Source organism: Numida meleagris, chromosome 7, assembly GCF_002078875.1.
Source record: "Numida meleagris isolate 19003 breed g44 Domestic line chromosome 7, NumMel1.0, whole genome shotgun sequence".
Lineage (NCBI taxonomy): Eukaryota > Metazoa > Chordata > Aves > Galliformes > Numididae > Numida > Numida meleagris.
In genome coordinates this window covers 10,338,727-10,363,105 of record NC_034415.1, presented here as the reverse complement: position 1 = coordinate 10,363,105, position 24,379 = coordinate 10,338,727, and the positions used below count along the sequence as shown (strand labels likewise).

General features: G+C 42.5%; 2 protein-coding genes across 4 annotated transcripts in view; one reads left to right on the top strand and one right to left on the bottom strand.

Annotated features, from left to right (window-relative positions):
- On the bottom strand, positions 5,473-13,288 carry PTGS2 (prostaglandin-endoperoxide synthase 2). Of its 2 annotated transcripts, XM_021404541.1 has the most exons (11): positions 13,151-13,288; positions 12,597-12,713; positions 12,346-12,489; positions 11,750-11,893; positions 11,168-11,349; positions 10,277-10,360; positions 9,847-10,093; positions 8,615-8,901; positions 8,314-8,461; positions 7,829-8,160; positions 5,473-6,385 (listed from the first exon to the last, which is right to left on the bottom strand). In XM_021404541.1, exons 1-11 carry the CDS (start codon positions 13,200-13,202, stop codon positions 6,335-6,337), a joined length of 1,788 nt encoding a protein of 595 aa, XP_021260216.1. In that variant the 5' UTR covers positions 13,203-13,288; the 3' UTR covers positions 5,473-6,334. The 2 variants fall into 2 exon arrangements, with proteins under 2 accessions (XP_021260216.1, XP_021260215.1); XM_021404540.1 differs by having other exon boundaries at positions 5,473-8,160.
- Positions 13,151-24,379, top strand: part of PLA2G4A (phospholipase A2 group IVA) — a 112,829-nt gene continuing 101,600 nt past the window's right edge. Inside the window, exons 1-3 of one of the 2 annotated variants that reach the window (XM_021404536.1) lie at positions 13,151-13,286; positions 14,698-14,739; positions 15,549-15,603. The gene's annotated coding sequence lies outside the window, so the exon portion shown is untranslated. Of the gene's footprint in view, positions 13,287-13,486; positions 13,655-14,697; positions 14,740-15,548; positions 15,604-24,379 lie in introns of those variants that run through there. The other variant, XM_021404537.1, reaches the window with a different exon arrangement.

The following is a 24,379-nucleotide window of genomic DNA, read 5'->3' as shown; positions in this document are numbered from 1 at the left end:
TATCCTGAGTCAGAGGAAGTAATACCTTTTTAACAGCTCCTCTAAGATATGATCAGATCACCAATGTTACATCACAATCTTATGTAAGATTGTATTTCACAGCTGAACAACCTCAACAAATTTTTATTTTAATTATTACCTATGACTGCCACTTAGCAACTATGCCATTATTAGTTAAGTAGGATTAATTAATATTGTCTAGGCAACAGGCTTTATAGATGCAACTGAAAGGATATTGATCTGTGTCAATTCTCAGGGTAAAGTTGTGAAGGTGCTCAAGAACATATGTGGAACAGGCATTGCTGCCTTTAGCCATGTTTTATTGCTCTGACAGAGTTCACTGAAGCTTTTCAGGGCTTAAAATCATGCAGATGAGCCAATGCCTGGCTGCTTTTTTATACCACAGTCTTGTCGCTTCTTGGGGTCATGGTCTCATCTATATCTGAAGACATGCCAGCATAAATTCATAAATAATCTGATTAGCACTCATGCGTTAGAGTGTTGTGTTGAAGCTGCAAGACATGTAATATGGTTAGTTGATGAATACTTATGAAAATATTTTCTTTGAGTAGACCATGCTATAGCGCAAAGCAAGACAAGGCAATGTGCTGCTATGAATATGCCTTCTCTGTCTATCACCTGCCTGTTTAATGATGCTCAGTGAGATGGATATTGCTTTTGCCCAACTCTTCCTCTTGCTCACCTTTGTGGGGAATAAAATGGTAAAAAGTTTCATGTGCTCTGATAGAAATGTCTACCACAAATGTAGTCATTTTACAGAAAATGAATGGGTGTTAAATTTCCTTGTCAGCAGGGCAGGTTTCAACAGAGATGCTTGCACACACCTATATCCACTACTGTGCAAGCCTAAAGTAACAAGCTACACCTGGTTACCATGCAAAAATAGAGTGCAGAGCAAGAGTGCCTTTTCCAAAGGATCCTCCTTTATTTTTTTGAGTATTTTGTTGTTATCCTTATACAGAAGCATTAATAGGTTGCTACTGTATTATGTAAAGAACTGAGGCACTTGGAAGCAGGGAGCTCCTAGTTATGTGACACTGTATTTTCACAGTGTTTTTCTTGGAAGAGGTATTAATTAACAGGAAAAAGAAAAGAAAAAAAAAGGATATCAGGATTACAGCTGGTTAGCAGCTGTAATAAATTTCCAATTTTGGAAAAGTTCTTAAGACCCCTTTCTTTTCATACACATTTTGAGTGGCATTTTTTTTTTGTTTGTTTCTTTAAAAAACTTTCAAACTCTATTTTTGTTTTTTGTAAGCAAAGCTAAGAAGCAAGGGAAGAAAATACTTTCCTTATTTTTTAGCCTTTTCAGAGATCTATTTCCTGTTTTTCTGGGAGTGAACACATTTAATTATCCCCAGTTTTGATAGGCAGCAGAAAAATCTACATACCAGTGCAACTCGGATTAAATCGGAGAAGTTTCCCTTAAATAAAAAAAAAATCCAACATTTGCATTATATGCTTGAATAGGGTACGGACAATGGCCACAGAATGAGAAGGTCTGGAAAACTAGGTGTGAAAGTCAGAGTGAGTTTCTGTATATGTACCCTGCTATGGACCAGATATTCAAATGGTATGTAATACTTTGAAAGTGGTCATTCTGAACATTATTTGCCTTCCTTCCCAAAATTAGAAATTTTGTGCTTTGCTTTTTGTCTGAATGCAGATACTTTCTGGATATGGCATGGCTTGTCCAGCACTGAGGGATCAAGAGGAGGGGAATCAACTTTTTACTTGGATAGATAGTAATAGGATAAGGGGGAATGGTTTTAAGCTCAAGGAGGGTAGGTTTAGACTGGATGTCAGGGAGAGGTTCTTCACAGAGAGAGCGGTGAGGTGCTGGAACAGGCTGCCCAGAGAAGCTGTGGATGCTCCATCCCTGGAGGTGTTCAAGGTCATGTTGGATGGGGCCCTGGGCAACCTGATCTAGTACCAGATCTGGAGGTTGGTGGCCCTGCCTGTGGCAGGGGGGTTGGAGCTTGATGATCCTTGGGATCCCTTCCAACCCAAGCCATCCTATGATTCTACGATCAGCAAGCCCTATTCTGATGGAAAACCAGTGAGACCTCACAAGCTGTAATATCATCTTATACTGTTCATGTTCAGCTCTTAACTTGGCCAGGCCACTTCCAACCATCTGGTTTCTCTCTGCAGGTATAGCCTTACTGAGGCTATAAGGGATTGCTGAGATTTTCAGTGCAGTCTTGGGTTTTTCAGCCAGAAAAAAAAATCCCAGAAAGGAAAATTTGTGAATTCTTTGTCTCACCCCTTCCTGCTTCTCTTCTTTGACAGCTGCATGCATATATGTCTCAATCTTGAACAGCACATGAGGAAAGTAGTGAATTTTTTGGTTGTGAAAAGTCTCTTGTAGTCAATATTAAATATCTGCACCAATCATATCAAAGTACAATGCTATTTCAAAACTGAAGCTTCAAACTGAAGTGAGATGAGCACTCAGCTCTTGCCAAGGAGAGGTTTTCTCAGTATGATGTTTCTTGTGATGGTATTGCATTTCTGCATTGTGTGCTTTCAGGCTTTTGCATGTCTTTCAGCAAAAAAGTTAGGATTTTTCTACTCATCTCCTTTTCCATATTTAGAGTACTTTGCTGCAGCCTTTCTGCCCAGCATATATCCTTACATCTTCCAAGACTTTTCCTTTCTGGTTTCCAGAAGGAAGCAGCATGTCTTTGCCGAAACCTTTTCCAGCACTGTTCTCCAGTGTCAGTAGCTGTGGCCATGCAAGGCACAAGAAAGGAAGTCTCCCTTTCGGAAGTGGCTCCTCTGCTTGTGTCTTATCTCTTGTTCACATTCTTCCTACAGGTTGGTCAAACTACTTGGCTGATTTTTCTGTGGATTGTGCTGAAAGCTGAATGAGTACTTTCTAGCAAAGCTGGAGCTGTTTCTGCTACAAGTGTCTCTTGAAGGCAGGTAACGTGTGGCAGGGTGTAAGGCAGTTGTCTTGGGAGAGCTGGTGCTCCAGCATAAAGGTAAGCACACCTCCAGCGAGTGCATCAGAAGTAATGAACATGGTCAGATGCCCACGAGGCTCCGACTCACTGCCCATAAAGAGCTCTTACGCAGTGGGCAAGCGAGAAAATGACGTACAGCCAAAGCCCTTGATGAAGGTGATCACATACGGTGACCTGCTTACAGAAGCTTTCCGTTCTTGTGCTCCTTGAGGGACTTGACTCCAAGCTGTGGCTCAGATGCTGACCCCTTCCTTCCCCTCCCCTTTTTGGCATCTTTCTGGGTGAAACAGTTACCTCAACCCAGTCCCAAGAGAAAGCAGGGCAGGTTTCCCCTGGGGAACATTCTTGCCTCTTGTATCATCGGGACATGCCCCTGCTCAGAGGGAAGGAGGAGCTCCTCCATGATTGAGCTATCTCATCCATCATGCTCCAAATCCATCCTGGACCGGCCCGACCCTAATTAGGGCAGCACTCACCTGAAACACCTTTCCCACAGATGACCTCTCTGCCATGTCCCCTCACGGAGCACCCCGCCCCAGGGCCACAGCAGAGCCAGGCCTACCACTGCCCTCTGAAGTGCTGGGCCTGGTCCTGCCGCACCGCTCCCTTCAGGGCATGCCTGTTGCACTTTTGGGGCCAGTATTTGCAGGGGTAATGAGCGCTTTCCCCCCTCTGGGTCTCAGGAATTGCTGTGTTGACCTGTATTTACTTGGGAGACATATATGAGATGTGTGGCATTTCTGCATTTCTTAATCACGGTGAGAGCATAGCACGCCAATATATTCGCCTTTGCTTCCCTTCCACAGCACGCTTTGTTTCTTGGAGTGCTGGAGCGAAGCCGCGGGACAGGCTCGGAACCCTCCCTCGCTGAGTCAGAGCAGCTGCCGTCAGGAAGCTGCCCGTGAGACATGGCCGCAGGCCCTGCACTACACACCGTGCTCACTCTCGCCAGCTGCACCGAAGTGCTTCGGTGTTTACGGAGCCAGAGAAAATGTGTGAGAGGGGCTGTGGGTTACCAGCAGCAGCCATCAGAGCCAGCCTCTGCCTGAGGGAACTGACAGCAGCCACATCTCCCATGGGCAGGCAGGTAAATGCTTTTCTCCCCTCACATCAGAAGGTCTTAAGAAATGTGCCAGAAATGAATTAAATCATAGTGCTAATGGGCTATTAAAGAAAAATAAACCCACATTGCTCATGCAAGGTCCTCATGTCCTTCCATTCACACCCTCTGTGCAGGTGTGCCAGGAGAGGGACTAGAGAGATGCCTTTGAAAGGGCCCTCAAGATGTGTTTTCAGGGCTGAAGTGATCAGGACTGGGTTTTAATAAGAGTTGCTGAAAGTTTTTTTTCTACACATCAGTAGAAATGGAAAGCTACAGAGCAGAGACAGGAGGACAGTCATATGGGTGTATGGACTTGTGAGTCACTGGGTTGAACCCTGGACCAAAGAGATTTTGAACGGCTGGCAGGAAGGTGACTAGGTAAAGAAGATTCAGTCACTAGGGAAGGGGCTGTGAGAGAACACTGCCGATATTGGGATGGGTGACTAATGGATATGGTCACAGCAGGATGATACGGGTGCTGGTAGTAGCGTTTGGTCAGTGGCTGCATGGAGACAGTAGGCAGTACAAGGTGCCTGATCTCCTCAGTGGTGTCTTTCATTGCTTCTCCCCTTTCCTTAGTGGAGATGAAAATTAAGGGGGGAAGCTGGGTTACTTAAGGTGTTCTTTGAAGAAGAGGAACCATTGCAACCAATCTTGTCTCTGGATTTTTTTAACTGTACCGCTTCCCTTGTCCTCACCCCATCACCCACCATTCCAACTTGCAGAACTCTTTGCAAAAAGAGTCAAAGATACCTTTGCTATTTTTATGTCCTCAAGCAAAGCTGGACCCTCATGCAAAGGGAAGATGTATGATCAGTGGTGTTCATGAAGAACAGTCACAGCTGATTTAGCCTCATCTGTTTCAGAAAGAGGTTGCAGTCTGATAGCAGCGGCAAACTACCATAGACGAAAACAACACAAAAGGCTATTTCTAGTTACTACTTGTATCCCAAAGCACTTTTTCCTTTTGAAGTCTGTTATGCCCAAAGGGAAACATCTGTGAACCATTTGTGCTTCAGGAAGTCTGAATGCAGTCTCAAAGGGATATTAGTTATGCCACCATGCTGGCATGTGATTCCAGCAGTGACCCTTCCCTCCAAAACACTTCAGTACCCAAGACAGCATCACTGGCATGCAGCACGGTGAGTGCTCTACAGGTTTCATAGTGAAGTCTCTTTTCATGGGTGGCAGAAGAGAAAGATAAGGGTAGCTGGATGATGTAAGTTACAGGGACCTTGCTTTAGGGATATAAGACATAATTAAGAATTTCAAAGCTGAAACTATCTTTGCCCATTGTTGGTAAATTTGGCCAAGTGTGGAAAATAAAATGAAAGAATTGCAACTTTCTTCAACAATACTTGCATGAAACAAAGGAGCCCATCAATGTAATGTTTTTAATTTATTTATATAAACAATTGCATTTTAAAAACCATTCTTGTCCTACAAAAATAGAGTGAAAAACAATTCACAGAATTTTAAATAAATAATCTCAAACATACACATTTATCACAAGCAACCTGAACCCAGCCAAACCCAGCAGGCTGGGTCACAGATAAGTGTTAAAACATGGCTTCAGAGTACAAGGTGTAGAGTGAACTGGATTCCCTCCCAAAACAGCTTGTAAGAACTCTGCTGACATGAACTTATTTTCATGAATTCTTTCTTACCTACCTCAAAATAACTAGATCTGCCCAGACTTGTCTTTCTTTAAGCCATACAGTTTTCCTTGCTAATGGTAGGTAGGTGCTCTAAAGCGTGTTCCAAAAGCGGTCTAAATGACAGTTAAATGTTTAAACAATAATTAAGTAGTTTTCATTAATTGAACACACACTACTGGCCCCTTTTTTGTACAAGGTTATTGAATTTTCTTCCTTCTTTGTGCCTCAGTATAAAAACAAAACACCCTTCCAGCTCCCAAAGCATTTATACCAAGGATCACCTCAAATCAGTCACTGGTATCAATTGCTATAGGAGATCTGGAGTCAGCTATTTACGCTCCCAGTTAAAAGTTTGCACTGCAGAACATAATCAGCATCTTTAAACAAATCAATATAAATACAGAAGTCACAGTCAAACTATACTAGTACCACAGCCATTACAACACAAGCCTCTACAAGCGTTCAAGAGATTCAGATGGAAATATAAAACAAGTCCTTTTCCACAAGTAGCCAAGGAATTTTAGCTGGGGGCACAGAATACCAGGTTGCTGCTCTACTCCAGTCTGAAGTAACATTCTTTTTATCTACAGTTCCCCAGCTGATTTTATGGGAAGATCATCTTCTACATTTCCTCTCTAGAAATTAAAAAAAGATACCCTTATATACAAAGGTTGAAGTGCTGGTAAAAGATCCCACTTAACTTCTTACGTGCCCCATTGAGACTGGATACTTTAGTGCTGGACCAGGACAAGTGTGTCTAGGATATTTTGTGCTTAGCTAGCCCTTTTTTTTTTCCCCCTCCTTAGAGCTTAAGCAACTCCTTTAAAATGCCTCTGTTTATAATTTAATAAATAAAACATTAACATCCCCCCCTCCAACCAAATAAACAATTTATAGTCATGAGTTAGAGCTCTATTTATGTAGACCTAGACTAACAAATACTTGGTGCCTTGAAGTTTAACTCTGTCAGTGCTGCTGATGGTTTATACAGCTTCCAAATTTTTTGCTTTAATTTTCTAAATTATTCCCCAATAATTTCAGTTTGGCTACATAAACCTATATTATAATTGTGCCCTTAAGGACAAAAAGAATGTATAATTTTATTTAGAATGACAGATTTATATCGTCAAGTAGACCAGAGAATTACAGCTACAAAAAAAAAAAAAAAAGAGAAAACACACTAATACTTCGGATTAAGTTTAAGATCTCCCCAAACTCGCAGAATAAAATGTTTACTGATATACAAGCAGCCTTGTTTTCCAGCCTGACAGCCATGTCTAAGCTCAGTACCACTGCTAACATCAACTCACATAAATAATACTTTTGTGACATGCTTTAAAAACAAGTAGCATCTCAGACAAGTTATATTATCCTTAAATAATTAATAATTAAATTAAAAATGATGAAAAGTATAATGCCACACGAAAGGACAGACTTACACAAACTGAATTATGTAAATTACTGTACAAAGTGCCTTATCTGCATGAGGGAGAGGTAGTATCATTGATAAATGCAATGCATTTTCTGACTTTAAATAAACAAGTCTAAAACATGTATTTGTTAGTCTTGGAGTGCTCATATGGAATTCAGAATCTTTTTTTTGGCAGTTTTCATTAAATCGTGCTTTCTCATTTTTAGTTTGAAGGACTGTTTTCAAGTTTAAAAAAATTGCTGAGGCAATAACTTGCTTTTTGTAGTGTTTTGTGACCTATCAAAGTGAGAAGACAAAAAAAACCCTAACACCCTTTGTCAAGTACTATAACAAGTAAAAAATTGGAATGTGGTCCATTTTGGAATACGTAGTTCTGCTACAGAAGGCTTTAAACAAGGGATTCACTACTGTAGAGCTGAAACACAAAAAATCCCTTTTTCTAAAATGAGGCCTTACCTGAGTAAGGAATCTAGTGCAACCCTCAAAGTGAAGATGCAAAAGGTTGCTTTTTGTTTTCTAAACACTAGAGCTATAAATAGAATAACTTAAATAAATAAATTAGATAGCTAATTTACAACTCAGCAGATCGTTCTTTCAGTAGTAGTGTGGGGTTGATATCTTCCATTGCTGTGTTTGAGGTACTAACGTTAATAGTTGCCTCCGTGGGTTCAGGATTTAAGACATGGAAAGCAGTGAAAGGACAGCCTTTCACATTGTTGCAGATGAGCTTCTGTAAGGAGGCAGTATTGATTATTTCAAACCCCACTTTTCCACCAAAGGTGCTTGGCTTCCAGTACTCAGGTGAGCATATTGTATTTCCCATCAGTCCTTTCAGGGAGAACGGTGCGCCAATTTCTACCATTGTTTCACCAAAGATGGCACCTGGTCTTGGCTTTTCTACAAGAAGGCCTGGATACAGTTCCATAGCATCTATGTCTCCATAAAGCTCTTCTAGTTCAGCAGCCATTTCTTTTTCTCCTGTAATTATTGATGAATAAGAACAGTAAGTGTAAAGTCTCGTTTTCATGGCAACAATAGCCTGCTGAAGTTCAGAAATAGTATTGCAGGCTTCTATTACCGATTTTAAGGAAAAATGGAACTTGTTTATACGGAAAGATTAAAAACTGTTACCTGTAAGTTCTTCAAATGATTTGAATGGTTTCAACATGAAGCGTTTCCTGTACTCATTCAGCGACTGGTATCTCATTTGTCTGCTTTGGTCAATCGAAGCTTTTGCTACTTTCTGTACTGCAGCTGGAACATTTTTCCCACCAGCAACCTGTTCAATAGAGACAAAAAGTAGTAAGATTTCCAGATAAAAGTTGAGGAAGTTGTATCTTCATATCATTAGTTCTGGATAGATTTATTGCACTGCTGGTCCAACCCCCCAAGTTGATGTCTCTGTTTACTAGTAACTTGAGAAAATACCTACCCTGCCAGCACTTTGCTTGGAGAAAGATTTCACCATATGGGAAAGGCCATGTTCCAGCATTATAGAATTGTTGTAGAGGAACTGCTGGAAAGTGTATTCCTGGTCATGTATCTGAAAAGTGTCAGGCAGAAGTGGGTGCCAGTGGTACAGAGTATTGAATTCAGCTGCAATTCGGTTCTGGTATTGAAAACGCTGGTTGAACAGAAGCTCAGGATCAAACTTCAGTTTGAAGTGGTAGCCACTCAAGTGCTGCACGTAATCCTCAATAACTATCTTGATCGTTTCTCCTGTTGGAGAATAAAGAGGATACCAAATCAGTACTGCTTCCCCTAAGAAACACTAGGCAGTTACCCTGCTCTGAGAAGACATATCATTTCTAACTTTTCTAGGGAAGGAAAAAGAAACACAACAACAAAACACAGAAAACCCACAAAACTACAGAGATCAGGAATAGTACACTCATTAGCATTCTGTAGTTATATCCCAAAATATAGATCTCCATTCCATAAGTTTTCCTCCCTACCAGTTCCACAGCTTGCTCCACTCCATTTATGCTCTCCCAAGCTACACTTACTTTGGTTTTCTACCAAGTTTGCAGAAAATTATTCATTACTGTCTATGTTGTGTTTGGTTAGATGATACTATCTAGGATAGAGGTAGGAGAGAAAGAAAACATCTCAAGGCAATCTCTCAGCTTCTGAGCTGCTTGATGTAATTGTTTCCTCTTGGTTTACTGTTTAATTCACTATTTGGGCACAGACTTTTTCAACTGTGTGCATCAACATTAACAAGATGAAATACCACTAACAGAAAGTTAGACGTAAGAAGCATGTAGAATTTTATTCTATGCAGCTTCCTGACTTAACTACAGCCCATCTCCAAGCATACCGGAATTCACCCAGTCCCAGAAGAAAAAGAAATTGTGAAGTTTGGGAGCAACTGAGGTCACCAAACCTCACAGGCTTTCTCTCTGAAAAATGAACCTTAGCTTCCTGCCTTGCCATTGCTTTCAGTTCTGTTTCCCTTAGATAAAGGGAACTAAGTATCACTTGACTCCATTTTCTTCATTTTCATATTTAACATAGGCAGGAAGAAGCTGCATTTTTAATACAGTTCCAGTGAGGGGTCAGGAAGGCTCAGATTTATTCCCTCACATACCAGTTAAACACCTGTTCTTCCAGTGTCAAGCTCAAGAGAATGTTAGAATTGCACATAGCAGAAGTGACACTCACCTATCAATATGAGTCTTGTAGTCTGGAATAACTGCTCATCATCCCACTCCGGATGCTCCTGTTTCAAGATGTCACAGACTCGATTGTGCTCTCTCAGCCATATTGTTGCATACATCATTAGGCCTGGGACCAAGCCAAACACCTCCTGCCCAACAGAAAACTGCAGGTGCTCAGGAACATGAGGAGGGTAGATCATCTCTGCTTGAGTATCCTTCACTGTGGGTGGATACATTTCTCCATCAATCATCTGCCAGGGAAGGGGCACAGGAGAAAGCGAGAAAGAACAAGAGAATTATAAGCTAAGATGCTTATGAGTTACACTGCATCAATGCTGTTAACGCCAGCTTTAGGCAAGCTTTGCTGTGAACAGAGTGCTAATTTTAAGAAACATGTCATCCAATAAAAAGGCAGCAATTAAGACAGGATGTACCTGGTACTTCAGTTTTCCATCCTTGCGAAGTCTCAATTTAAGTTGCCTCTCCAGAGTCTCTCCATAAATGTGGTTCAAGTCAACCTGTAAAATAAGAGCATTTAGAACATGAAGACAAGCTACATTTTTTGCTATTTTAGGATAGGTCCTATTTCTAACAGATGATCTGGCATCTGCAGATGTTTACCTTTTGATTACAATATTATTACCTTATAAGTATCACACACTGATATTTAAGATGAAGCCAAATTATTTCCTGGCAACTGCAGCAATCTCTGCATTAAGTTTTTAAATCAGACTGGCAATTTAGGAGGACTCTGTTTAGAGCGTCAATGGCATTTTATTAAGCAGACAGCTCTTATATATACAAACACGTTACAGATTTCTGTTTCAGACATGCACACTATGTTTATATTGAGAATTTATTATCCCCAAACTGTCTTTTTGTAGATAAATATCTTAAAATCCAAATTTGCTTTTCAAGTTCTTTTAAATTAATCTCTTCAAATAGCAGCACAAAACAAGATACTGTATAAAGTATCTCTGCAACTGATGGAAGGAGTCCAGAGTAGTTCTAGGCACTCACTAGATCTAACACACTTTAGGTAAAAGCAGATTCTTTGAAGAAATCATAGTCCTCACTGTACAGAGATTTTGAGCAGAATTATGTGCTTGGCTCAAGCAGTTCTGACCTAATAGATGCTACTGAGTCACTGGAATTTTGTCTAGAAGAGAAGCCATGTCAGGGATAAAGCCAACAATTTGTTGTTGTGTTGCACATTATATCCACCAGTGCTTGTGTATTCTGACTACCCGTAACATAGGAGCTACCTAGCAGCTAGAATGATAAGAGCTAAGTGCTACATTCAAGTTCCAAAGCTATGATCTTACCCCATGGCCATAAGCTTTAGTGAAGCCAGGTCCTTTCTTGTGGTCTGTCTTAAAGAATTGATGAGTGAAGTGCTGGGCAAAGAATGTGAACATCACATTTGTGCCTTGTGGGTCAGGAATAAATTTCCTCCGCAGCAAGAATTTCTCCACAATCAGCTTTGAATCTGGGAGCTCCTTCTTACCTAGAAGAGAAGTCTCTTTATAGCAAGATACTCATGACAACTATGCTTAATACTTATTTTTGCTCCCAACAACCGAACAGGTTTCCTGTTTTTAATAACAAAAGGATAGCAGCTTTCTAACAAGGGGAACCATCTTTTTGTTGGTTATAGTCATAGCTTTCCCATGCTTATTTTTTTTTTTATTTCATTACAAGTTTTTTTAATTCCTGGTTTTAGAACACCGTTCAATAATGAATGCCAGAATGGTTATATTATGTAATGACCTAAAAGATATCTCATTCATTGCTATTCTCAAAGTCAACAATGCACGAAGATGGTTGTAGACAAGCAGATCGGTTGGCGTTTTCCAGGACAAAAAGATAAACACAAATGAACACTACATATCTGTTTTATTCATTACCTTTAACACCCATGGGTGTCGGACAGTCAAGTCCTACTGGTGGAAGGCTTCTTGTGTAATAGGAAAGATTGGAATAAGCTTCCCAGGATTTGTAATTATAGTCACTATTGTATGTTGGTGGGCTGTCAATCAAGTGTGATCTTGCTGGAAGAGAAAAAAAAAATATATGTATTTGCCTTATATTAAAATGAAGACTGAGGAGTACAAGAAGTCACAGTGCTAGATTGTTTCCATGTATTTTTGGCAGCAATTGCATTGACAAATTCCACACGTATAATCCCATTTAACTTCATTAACTTATGGCTACTGAATAATAGGAACAGGTCCCAGATTACCAGTTGGATCCAGTGACTGAATTTGCAACAAATGATGCAGGTTATGTTAGCAAAATTCAAGATTCAATTAGAGATGAGAAAAATGTATTTGAAAGCATATTTCATGTCAAGTGCGCAATATGCTTAGACCTTAATTTTCTTTAGAGTGCTTTTAGCATAGCACATTTTAGTTAGCTATTTTATCAATAAACAAATCAAATTTGGAGTCCTACCCATAGCTCCTGCCAGTTAGGAGTAGTGGAAGAGTGAACTTATACTTACATGTCAACACGTATCTCATAATAGTATCCCGTAAGAAGGAAATGTTGTTGATGATGTTCCAGACTCCTTTGAAGTGGGTGAGAATGTAGTGGACAGTATTTGGTGTAGGTTTCAATGTTAGTTTCAGCCACGTGAAGAATTCCGCTGTGAGCAAAGATGGAAAGATTGTAAGTTGCTATTCAGAATAACCCGCGATTCTGTAATTGAGTTCTCAGACTCCATTTCCATGCAGAGGGATCAGAGGTACTTACGCGTTGTACAGTTTTCCCCATAATAGCCTGTCCTCGTACAGTCACATTCATACCGATCAAATCCTGCTGTCATGCACACACCTCTGTTCTGACACGGGAGGGAGCAGCAAGGGTTGGCTGGAATGAAATCAAACGCTCCAATTAAAAAAGAGTGCCTTCCCTACAAGAGCAGCATTGCCATCGCACTGCCTTAACATCTTAGGAGCATCAGTGCTCACAGAGCGGGCAGCAGAACGAGTTCCACTCGCACAAGACTTTGGGCAGCTCCCGGCAATATTAGTGACTCAAGCTGGGAAGCGGACTGTTTCCGGGCGGCAACGAACCAGCTCTGAACGCTGGGTCAGCGGCGGCTTGACAGCCTTCCTGCTGCACTAACTTTAGAAGCCACGAAGTACGGAAAACAGAAGACCTACGCTCCGGCTGCGAGCATCGCCGCGGACACCGCTGAGCCACGGGGACACCTCGCACCCACCAAGGCACTGAGCCGGAGACAGACAGACAGACAGACAGATAGCCACCCCCCGCCCCCAGCGCTCTCCGTGGGCCGGACTCACCTGCGTGGCCGGCAGCCAGGAGCGCGGCCAGTAGTGCGCAGGGCAGGAGCATATCCCAGCGGGCTTCCTTACGTTTCTCTCGCTGCTACTGAAACCCTGCGGACGCTCGAAACCGCAGACACCGTAGCGCAACCAGGTACTCACCCCCCATTTATACATCCCCGCCGTGAGTCACCTCCCGGCCCGGAAAGGGGGGTGGGGGATTTCGCGCGGCTCGCCCCGCCCCGGCCTGCCCCCGGCTCCCACCTGCTGCCCGAGCGCGGTGCGGTGCGGTGCGGCGCGGCACGCGAGGGGGCGCTAGGGGAGAGGTGCGGGGCCGGGGCTCTCAGATCCCCGCAGCGGAGCGGAGCGGAGCGGAGCGGAGCGCCGCGGGATGCCCCTGCGCGCTGTGACCGCGCGGAGCGGGGGCCTCGGGGCCGCGTCCGCCAGGCTCATCCCCGCCGGACGCTGCTGACCCCTCGCTGACCCAGTGCCTTGGATGACGGGTCATTCGCTTTTAATGAGGTCATTTCAGCAGTTTCATTAGGGGAAGAGCGTTTCCTCACGCGGAGCAGAGCCCGTTGCAAAGCGCGGTGCTGCAGACGGTCGCTGCGGGGATAGACGGGTGTTTGGGGTGTACTTTGTTTTATTTCCGCGCGTTTGCCAATCCCGTTGTTAGGTGTCTTACTTCAAAACGAGCAGCGCTGCTTTTTTCCTTGCCTTTGCCTGAAGGTGCCCCTGCTGCTGAGCACGGTCACATCGTAAACAAATCTTAGCTCATTTCCTCCCGGCAGCACGCAGACGGGATGCTTTTTGTCACAGATTTCTAACCGGCACACGTTACCTCTATTTTTACTCTTTCTTGCGCATGGAAGGTTACGAAACGCAAGGATGAACGTTGCGGAGTTGTGTAAGGGCCGTGTGGTGCTGGGCCTGCTGCGGCCTCCCCCGCCGCCCGCGCGCTCCGTGAGCAGAAAGCCATCACTGCATCCCTAACAATACGCCTGAAGTTTTGAGGTGGTTGTGTTTACGTTACAAATCGTTGCCTTGAAAGGGGATTTGGTCCGATTTAAACAAAACCTTATTTTTGGCTCAGAAGAAACATGCTGCGGTTAGTGAATAGTTTGTGCGCATCAGTAATAGGTCATCCAAGATGTTTTAGAGAGTGGTGCACAAAGGTCTGTCATTGCGTGATTCTTCTGCAGCGGCAAAAGGCACATCTTCTGATTTTATGCTCGCACACATGGAGATATGTGTAGGTGTCAGTGTCCCTACGAAGCACTGCTGGCCTCGGCTGTGCATCTGGAGTACAGCGTGGCTGTTGGGAGCCTGTCCCTGCATGCTCTGCTGCAGACTGTGCCTTTGTGCACGTTGTTCAGCCCTCCCTGGTGTGAGACAGGGAGCCTGGCTCCTACGTTAAGAGCCAAACTGACTGGTTGTGAGGCACAAGTGGTATTCAGTGGGACAGGGTATACAGAGGGACATCGCTGCACATGGCACCATGGACTGAGGTCTGGCCTTGCAGGTTTTGTGTTTCCATTTCACACTGTTCCCATTCTGTCTTACAGAGTGGTGATGGATGTTGTTGGGCCACTGAAAACATCAGACAGGTGAGGTGTTACTTTTTAAAAAGATGTGTGGGAACTGGTAAATGCAGAAGGTATTTCTGAGGTGTAGAACCAACAATGCTAAAGGGAAAACTGAATGAGTTGTGTAGTAGAGAATTATCTCTGAAATGATAAAACCAATATTACTCAGGTAGCCTGTGGATATGGGTAACATATTAGTAGAAGTTTTGAATTCCAAAACAAGCAGTATACAACTTGAGCAACAGAGCAGGACTTGTCTGCTGAGAGCGAGGGGATGCTGCTTCTGGCACCACGCCGTACCTGCTCCAGGCAGGGTATGTGGTGAAACGTGAGCTGTCTTCAGGCTGCTTTACACTGGGAAGGGGCATTTGTGCAGCGGATGGTGTGCTAGAGCTGGAGGCATCCAGTGCCTGCTCTGGGGGGTTGAAGCAGGATGATGGAAAACTGGGGAGATGGGGTGCAGCTGTTGTTCTGAAGGGTGCCCTTCACCCTCATGTGTTGTTTTGGGATGGTTTGTAATCCAGAACTGATCACATTCTTGAATGAGATTTTTTCTTATAAATAAATTATTTTTGCTCTGTCAGCATTCAACCAGGTGGAGAGTCTATGCATCAACTAACAAGTTCATTGTTTATTTAACATACAAAGCGTCCATGAAAAGAATCACCATTATTTTTACTTTTGTAGTGGTCTTTTCAAATATCCCTAGCTCCAGATGAAGCAATGTGTGGAAAAGAGTAGCTTCCTCTACCTGAACATTTTTACAGTGACTGAAATTTCTGGAGGTGGTGATTCAAATATGTTTTCCTTATGTCCTGTTTCTGTTCCAGGTTGCATACGGTGGTTCTGTTGGAGCATCTGTTGGATTCACATTTCTTTGCTGAGGTCAGTTTGCTGGCTCCTGATGGCTGAATTTCAGGAAAGCACTAGGAGAAAATTCAGCAATCTGGCATGCCTCAATAATGCCCCTGAGGCACACAATGGATGTCCCCATCCTTCCACGTTACCCAACACGTGCACCCAGGTCTTTGAGCAAAAGCAGTCTTGCAAATAGGCTTGCCTTTGCCTGAAATCCTGAAAATCTAGGCAGATTGTGTTGTCCTGATAAGAATGATGATGTGCCTGAGATGGCATGTTTGTGGTGGGGGGGTGGAGGTTTTGCAAAGTGGGAATGTTTGCCCCTCATTCATCTTCCTTGCAAGGTGTGTACAGTGTTTAAGCATAGCTTTCAAAGCCACAATTTTTTTTTTCAGATTTTTCTTCTCCTGATTATTTTCATTCATTCATTATATCTGTAGCTATGGTTTCGAGGGAAAAATTAGGACAAGCTTCATTTGTCATTGGGAATGTTTGTACCCCTGAAATGAAATTTGCCTCTGCTGCTCTGAGATGTTTCTTAACAACTACACATGGAAATTAAGTTATAGTTCTATACATGGTGGAGTGTAAGATAACATAGTTTTCCCCCATATTAGTAGGCACGCCACTAGGCCTGTTTTTGACAGCTCCGTTTAAAGAAGCAGAAAGTGTCTGAATCACAGAATCATAGAATATGGGTTGGAAGGGACCCATAGACATCACTGAGTCCAACTCCCGGCTCCACACAGGACCACCCAAAATCGAAACCCCATGTTTGAGAGTGTTGTCCTAACACTCCCTGAGCTCCGGCAGCTCAAGGCCGTGCCTGCTGCCCTGGGCAGCCTGATCCGTGCCCAACCAGCCACTGGTGCAGACCCTTACCCTAACCCCCACCTGCCCCTTCCCTGACACAGCTCCATGCTGTTCCCTCGGGCCCTGTCGCAGTCAGCAGAGAGCAGAGCTCAGAGCAGCCCCTCATGAGAAAGCCATAGGCTGTCCTGAGCCTCTCCTCAGCCTCATCTTCTCTGGGCTGAAAAAACCAGGGGACCTCAGCCACTCCTCACATCTCTTCCAGACACTCCATCAGAGTGTCCAGACACTTCATCATCTTTGTAGCCCTCCTTTGGACACTCTCTAGCAGTTCTATTCCTTTCTGTACTGTGGTGCCCACAACTGCACCGGTGCAGTGTAGGGTGGGACGATCACTTCCCTTGGCCAGGTAGCAATGCTGTGCTTGATGCACCCCAGGATACAGTTGGCCTTCCTGGCTGCCTGGGCACAATGTTGACTCATGCTCAAGTTGCTTTTAAGCAAGACTCTGGGATCCCTTTCAGTGGGGCTGCTGTCCAGCGTCACTCCCCAGTATGTATAGCCAGGAAATGCAGAAGGGTTCAGTGAATGTTACTGCCCCCTTCTGCTGGATGTTTTTTTCTATTGTATGGCATGATAAATAATGATACTCGTATCATCAAGAAGGTTTTGGGTTTTTTTTGCAATTTAGATGGCACTTTATTTTCAAGGTGAGCTCTAATAAGTCAGTCATTTACAATGCAAGCCACATACTGTTTTGTTTTGTAACTGAACTTCATAAGATGAAGCTGTCATTAGAATCTTAAATAAAAGACAAAATAATTGAGTAATTTTAAGTAACTTCACTAGAAACAGTGAAGCACATAATTCGAATTTTTGTTCTTGCAAAATTTCAAACTGTAACTATTCAAAACGGAATTGAAGAAACGCTTGAGCTAGCAGATTATATTGTTCTGCCAAAAAATGCTGGCTTTGTTGTAGGATGCCTGAGAAGGGCACGGCTCCTGCAGGCTGCCATGCTGAGCTGGGTGCTGCATGTTAGAGAAATGAGTTCAGCTGAGAAGCAACGTGAGCTAGGATTTATAACTTGCTAGAAAAAAAGAGGAGTAAACATAAAGTGTTTATAATATTGCCACTTTATGATCCTAAATCACCTTTCTTACTTGGTTTAAGAATCAAATATTAAGAATAGTTTTTGAATGCCTTTTTCCTTTTCTTCTTGTTTACTACCTGCTCTCTCCTTCCATATGGTCTAAGAAGTTAAGCTTTATAAGGAGAAGGTGTGAGTTTATTCTCATTTTGCATCGTACCTGATAAAAATAACAAAAGGTAATCTGCCTCTAAGTTACAGACTTATTAAACTTTTAATTGTACTGAGTGAAAGGATTTTGTTGTGCATCTTAAAGAATCCCTGGGAAAATTGCATTTGCAGGTAAAAAAAGACCAACAACCTGATTCTTTTTGTTGAGCACAACATGCTGTTGAGTGGAAGTGAAATGGAGCATGAGAAGCTGTCTGGATGCCAGATGATTTAGATCTCTGCCTTATTCACCTGTGTGGTGGGTTTGCTTGTTGCTTCCAAGATACGATGGGTAGCAGAAAGGCTCTGTTCTGCTGGGAATGTTCTGGAAAGGGAGCATCAATCTGCAAAGACTGTTCATGTTTCCTAGTGAGGTGCTGATACAGTGTGCTGGTCAGCTCCTTTAATGAACTAATCGTATTTTTATAAAAGAATAAGTATACAATGCACGGTATCAAGTAAAGGCATATTTCTGCTCATAATTACAAAGACCCATGTCAGAACATGTCACAGTTTTGTGTTCATCACGAGCTTCAAGTCTAACATCTATTACAACTGTTCCAAATTAAGTGTGCTATTTGTGGCACATTCATGGAAACATGAATCAAATATTTATAGGCACTCTAGAGAATGGAATGAAACAAAGTGCATTTTTTTCCTATCCATTGTTTGCCTTTACGGGTTTCTAAAAAAATAGACAGCCCAATCACTGAGTTGCGTGGGATGCACGCATTGCATGGTAAAAATGGTAAAACCAAAGACTTGTTGCATCAGCTGGTATTGAAATCTGAGGGGCTATTTGCACTGAAGCTGGCAGTGAATTTATTTTAACTTCTTTTTAATATGTTTCAAATGTTTTCCCTTCCTTTGTGATTGTGGGAATCTCATCGTCATATTTAATAGCACATTTATTTCCTGGCAAATGGACCTGTTTTATTTCTTCAGCCTGTACTTTTCTGCTCTCTTATTGCAACATGTGCTTGATCTGAAGCTCGCTATCACCATTAGTTTTAAAATGTTGCAGCACAAACACACTGCAGAGTTGACGGGTACAAAGATATGATAACAAATCTGCACATTCTGAAAATGTTCTTGAAAATCGAAGGACATGAGAAGGAAGTCTGTGTGTTTATGCTTCTTTTGCTGCCTTCCACTAATCAGAGATGTGTTAACAGAAATGTGTGGCTACGTACTTGCTTTAGACTCTCATGAAACCAGATGGTTTGTCTGGCCAGGGTTACCATTTCTCAGTCCCTTTTTCTGCATTCTCCTGGAGAACTCTGGCCACTTTGGTATCGCTTTCACTGAGACCCCTACATTCTGTTGGCAAAATACTCAGTTACCTGGTTTCAATCAGTGGAGATTTATTTTTTTTCCAGTTAAAAAAAGTCATGGTAAAAGCACAATTTCTGGAACTTCTAGACTACTTGAGTTTTGCTTTTGTCATCTGGAATGCAAAAGAAATGTGTTCCAGTGAAAGCTGAGTATGAATTGGACATTCATGAGATCCAGGATACGGGCAGCTGTGCTGTGGAGCACAATGCCATCGACAGCATATGGGCCCTGTCTGCCAGCATAGATCTGCTTCAGAGAGCGAGGTGGGTTGAGATGGGAGGCCAGTCAAGTGTGGACATTGCTTAGGAAAGTTGAGCCGTACCTTAAATCCAAATCAGCTCTTTCTTCTGGAATTATCCCAGGAAGAAATTGGCAGAACTAATGGGTAGGTGGAAGAAAAATCTACTGCTAATTTAGGGAAGAGCTAAGTGAGTTTGGTCCCTAATTAATTTTTGTTTTCTGTTCAAGGAAACTTACCTGTGCATTTCATCCACTGAAAAAGAAACAAATCCACTGCTTGTGTTTTATTTGGAAGCCAAGAGGAATTTTGGATGATGCTTTCCGATATGGGAAGATTGCAGTTTCTATCATTAACATATTCTCAAGTAACTCTTTCCTTGCTTCTGTTTTTTTAATGTCTGATTTCTTGTTTTAATCCTCTGAATCATTCTGGATGGATGCAGTAAAGAGTGAAAGGCCAGACTGAAACTAAGTTGAAAAGAATGACTTAATGTCAGATTTAACTAGTGAGATGAGGCGTGAAATGAGACACCCATGTACTTCATTCTCATTGCACGGCATCCCGGCCAGGTATTTCCCAGTGCTGTATGCTTGCTTTATAAATTATTTGCCATTTACCTGTGTTATAACACAGCTCTATGGAGTCTGTGCACTTCTTGATGCTTGATAAACAGCAATTTGTCACACAACCAGACAGAAAATAAGAATTCCCTATTAATAACAGCTAAAAAATGAGTATTTGCCTTATCCAAAGCAGTGGTGCTTTGGGAAGTGACTGGATGTGGAATTCATGTTACTTTAAATGAAAGTTACTCTTCAGCCAAAAAATGGCTTCCAGAACCATGTGTCCTGTTTTTCAGATGAAGTGTATTAGACAGCATTGCTCTTTTCCTCGTTTGCGAACTTGGTAGTCACAAATTCAGTCCTGCCCAACTAGTTCCTGAAAAACAAACCCCAAATGACATAAACTCAGCTGGAAGCACTCTACGATGAACTTTTTCCAAGGAGTGTAGGCAATGGTGTATGAAACAGAACATTTTTATCCTATGGGGTAGTTTGAGTTTGCGGCAGAGGCTGCCCTGGATATTTTACCCTCACTGCTATCTGTCGTATTTTGTTTAGGTCACCTCTTTTATGGGTGAATTTAAAGGAAAAGGCCATAAATGAAAGCCATCTGTTTTTTTTTGTCATCCTAAATGCATCAAATCTATGGATTATTATTTTTTAATTGCAAATAATTTTTCAGAGGCCTTGTTCGGATGCCTCGACTATGGGATTTTCTTCCTATTTGAACTGCACCTGTGAGAATGGAAAACATTTTTCATTGTTACTTGAATGAAACAAAATAGATTTTTGTTACTGGCAATCAGCACCCAACTTCTCTGCTATTGTGATATTTGTGTGTGTGTGGTTTTTTTTTTTTTTTTTAGTAGATTCCATTTTTCCTCCATGTAGCCTCAATGTGTTTTCTATTTCCTATGCAGACATTTGATCCATTAGCTGTGACAAATACGTCATGAGATTTTATAACTTTCTTACATAAAGAAGCATCAGCTGACATTTTGTCTGCTCTGTCATCTCACAAAGCTGTAAATTGTATTAGGGTAATTGATGGTGTTATGCCATTTATAATGAGCATTTTAGATCAAAACAATCAAAAGGTTATCTTTCCGTGGAAAATTCAGCCATAAAGAGAACATGTGCAAATGCTGCTCCCTTCCTCATTGCAGATGCTGGAATTTTCTCTTAGCTACTTCCTGCTTAACTTTAGTGAATTCTTTCACTCAATCTCACGCTCTTTTGTTGTACAGCTGGAAGCTTCTCTGCTGTTGCACAGTGAGTGCACAGTGAAGGGAAGCTATTGTAGGTTTTATTGAGTAGGAAATCATATCATTTCATCATAATGCTTTTTTATATAAAAAAATCTTTGGGTAATAAAGTTTGTTTAGTTTTATTCACAAGTGCCTTTTCTCATTCCTTTTTGAGGAAGTAAGCATTTTGGCAAAGAAGAGAAATATTTTTTTCTGCAAGAGCATTTAGCAGATCAGTTTGTAGCAATGCAGAAACTCCTGTTCCACCCAGTAACTATTACTGTGCAAAGTTTTGTAAGGGTTTCGGAGACTGAATGGTTTCATAAGGTGAGCTGCATTTTCTCACTTAAAGAAGCCCCCGGGTCCCATTGGTACCATGTTTACAGGTGTGTTCATCAAACAGTTCAGTGTAAGAGCTAAATGCAGCATATGGTACACATGCTCTTGTTGTGCAGCTGAAAACTAGTGATTTGTTATGGCAGTGAACATTTTATCTTGGAATTTTCCGTCACTACCAAAGGGAAGAAAAGGAGCATTTTGGCATAATCTATGTAAAATGGACTGTGATAGGGTTACCTGAATAGAAGATTGAATCTAACTCAGTGTAGAACATTTATCCATATATGTATGCTGTATAGATACTCCCCATATATAACTAGGAAATCTAGGAATAATCTGAAATTAACAGAATATCATGGCAGAGCATTCAAACCCCAAATGCAGCACACCAAATTTGAGGCTCGGAGGTATGCAGAGCAGGTATGCAGGACTGTAGCACCAACATCCTAAACGCTCGGTGGTTGTCGATGGATGTGTGGGGATGGACTCACCAACCCGGTGGTTCACTGCAAGCCTCTGTCCTTAAAGCAATGCTTAGTGGAAATACTGGGATATTTTATTTTTTGCTACCTTAAATGCACGAGTGTAATGTCTTGTCGTGACTTGCCATTCTCTAATCTAATGCATCATAGAATTATAGAATATCCTGAGTTGGAAAGGACCCACAAGGATCATCAGGTTACCACAACAGGCTGTCTGTATGTGAATCTCCAGGGTGAGTAATAATTGGGACACTTGACGTGTGCAGTGCAGTAAGGCAGGCTTTTGGTCAGAACTCCAACATGTTTAATATGGGACAAGAGCAGAATCTCAGGAGATGGATACTCCTGTGATTTGTATAATGACCTTCTTGCTGTGAGCCTTCACACAGAACCCATGTTGAGCAGGTGCCATCAGGGTGCCTTCTCGTTAAGGAGTGGATGTGGATTAAGGTGTTGGTGTTAAGATGTTGAGTTCATTAAAACTGGCTCTACCTCTTCCCATTGCAGAGGCTGGAGGAGTCACTGGGTGTCAGGCAAAGATGGTCCATGACACAGATCTGGTGGCAGCACTTTGCGATGGGCAGGGACTGTGCGGGCACAAATTGCAGCAGTGTCTGAGGAGGTGTCTGGGGAGGTTGTGCTCCGGGCAGGGTTCCCAGTGTGGGCTGCCCAAACCCCGTGTCATCTTTCTGGCTATCCCTGCTTCCAGGTTTAAGTCAGGAGGGTTTTCCAGTGTCCTTGTAATTGCTTGTTGTTTTGCCTCTCCTCTAACATCTTATGATTAAAAAAAAAAAAAAAGAGGAAATTAAGAAAGAAAAAGGCTGAAAAAGATTCAGAGACCAGAGAAAAACTGTTCCATGTGATCCTTTTCCTTAAAAACCTTTGGAAACTCTAGCATGGTGGATGACTTGCAGTAATTTCTTGCAGTTACCGATGTGAACTGAAGGCACTGGGGAATATTGTGAGTTGCACTGTTTAGGTCAGAACAGGAATTGTAATGCAGGATGATTCTGCCAGCAAAACATGGGGCTCAGGAGAGAAAATCTGGAGAAACTCCTGCTTTTTTCAAAGTGAAATTAGATGATTGTGAAGGAGACATCACATCATGTTACGTCTTGCCAGACATACAATCCTAACCAAAGAAAAATAATTTAGAAATTGTTCAAATGCTTTCATGCTTTAAAAGACAGTCAATTATGTAATGGCACCAGCAACTGACTTGCTCGCTTGGCTGAAAACCAAGCCTCCGAGGGAAATAAAGTCTCACTGTTTACTCTCTGAAGGTCTTAATTTCTTTTCCCTAGAATTTTCAATTAAGGGAAATGTGCAACAATCAAAATTACATTAAAATACAAAATAATTAAGGAGATATAAACACTGCAATGGCTGTACTAGATCAGATTCACAGCCTGTCTAGTGTAGTATCTGCCAGAACACAGCAAATTCCACTACTGAAATGCACCTTTTGCAGGTAGGAAGGTCTGTCTGCTGAGAAGATATTTTTTCAGGAAAGGGTATGTGCTAATTTCTTTCAGGTGTAGCCAGATTCCAGATGCTGAATTGTCAGCACACAGTCTAAAGGACTAACTCAGGTCTAGGTGATAGTGTCATTACCATTAGAAAGTGCAATGCATATGAGCTTGTGATTAGTTCTAATTATTTCACTCCACACATTATATCACAAATGTTGACAGTGTTTCTTGGTGGACCTGAAGCGACTGTCTGTTTGGTATGATACTGCTGTGACTCTGTTTCACTATTTCTCTGTTTATACAGTGGATACCACTGAAATATTTTTTTGCTCTATTTCTCATCCTAAGCCTCAAGGAGGAAAAGTGGGCTGAGTGCTATCACTGCTTCTCCTTACAGGCCACTCATTAAGTAAATGAGGGCTTTCCAGCATGTTGTGGCAATGTGTGTATTTTGGGTCATCCCTTTGCATGGCAGTTTTCCCCTGCCAGCCCTTGGCTTCTCCGGAGGCCAGGTCTGGAAGGAAATGGCAGAGCACCTCATCAGCACAGCACTTGGGAGCCAGCTCTGGGCCACCACCAGCTCCTCTGAAGGGACTGGTTTCCAGCAATTGCAGAGGCTGTCAGCATCTTGTGATGCAGCTGGTGAATTCCTGGTTCAGCAGCTGGTGCCTGGGGTTACTAGCTACGAGCTTTTCTTCCTCGTTTGCAGCTCCTTTGGCTGTGAGAGGGACAGACTGCAGTTAGGGCTTTCAGCTCCTGCTAGGAGAGGAATGGCTGGCACTTGGCAGCGCTTGCCTTTCCTCTGGACTTGATTATGTAGGGCTGCAGCTCCTGCGCAAACAGCTCTCCTACCACTGTGACCGCAGGACACCTCCCAGAGTCCCAACCCACTCTCTGCCCTTGCTGACCTCGGGTGGCTCTGGGTGAGGCCCACGGGCACCTCAGGGCACTGTGAATGGAACATGGAGGGGGCAAGTGAGGCCTTGTGAACTTCCTTTCAATGTACTCATTAGA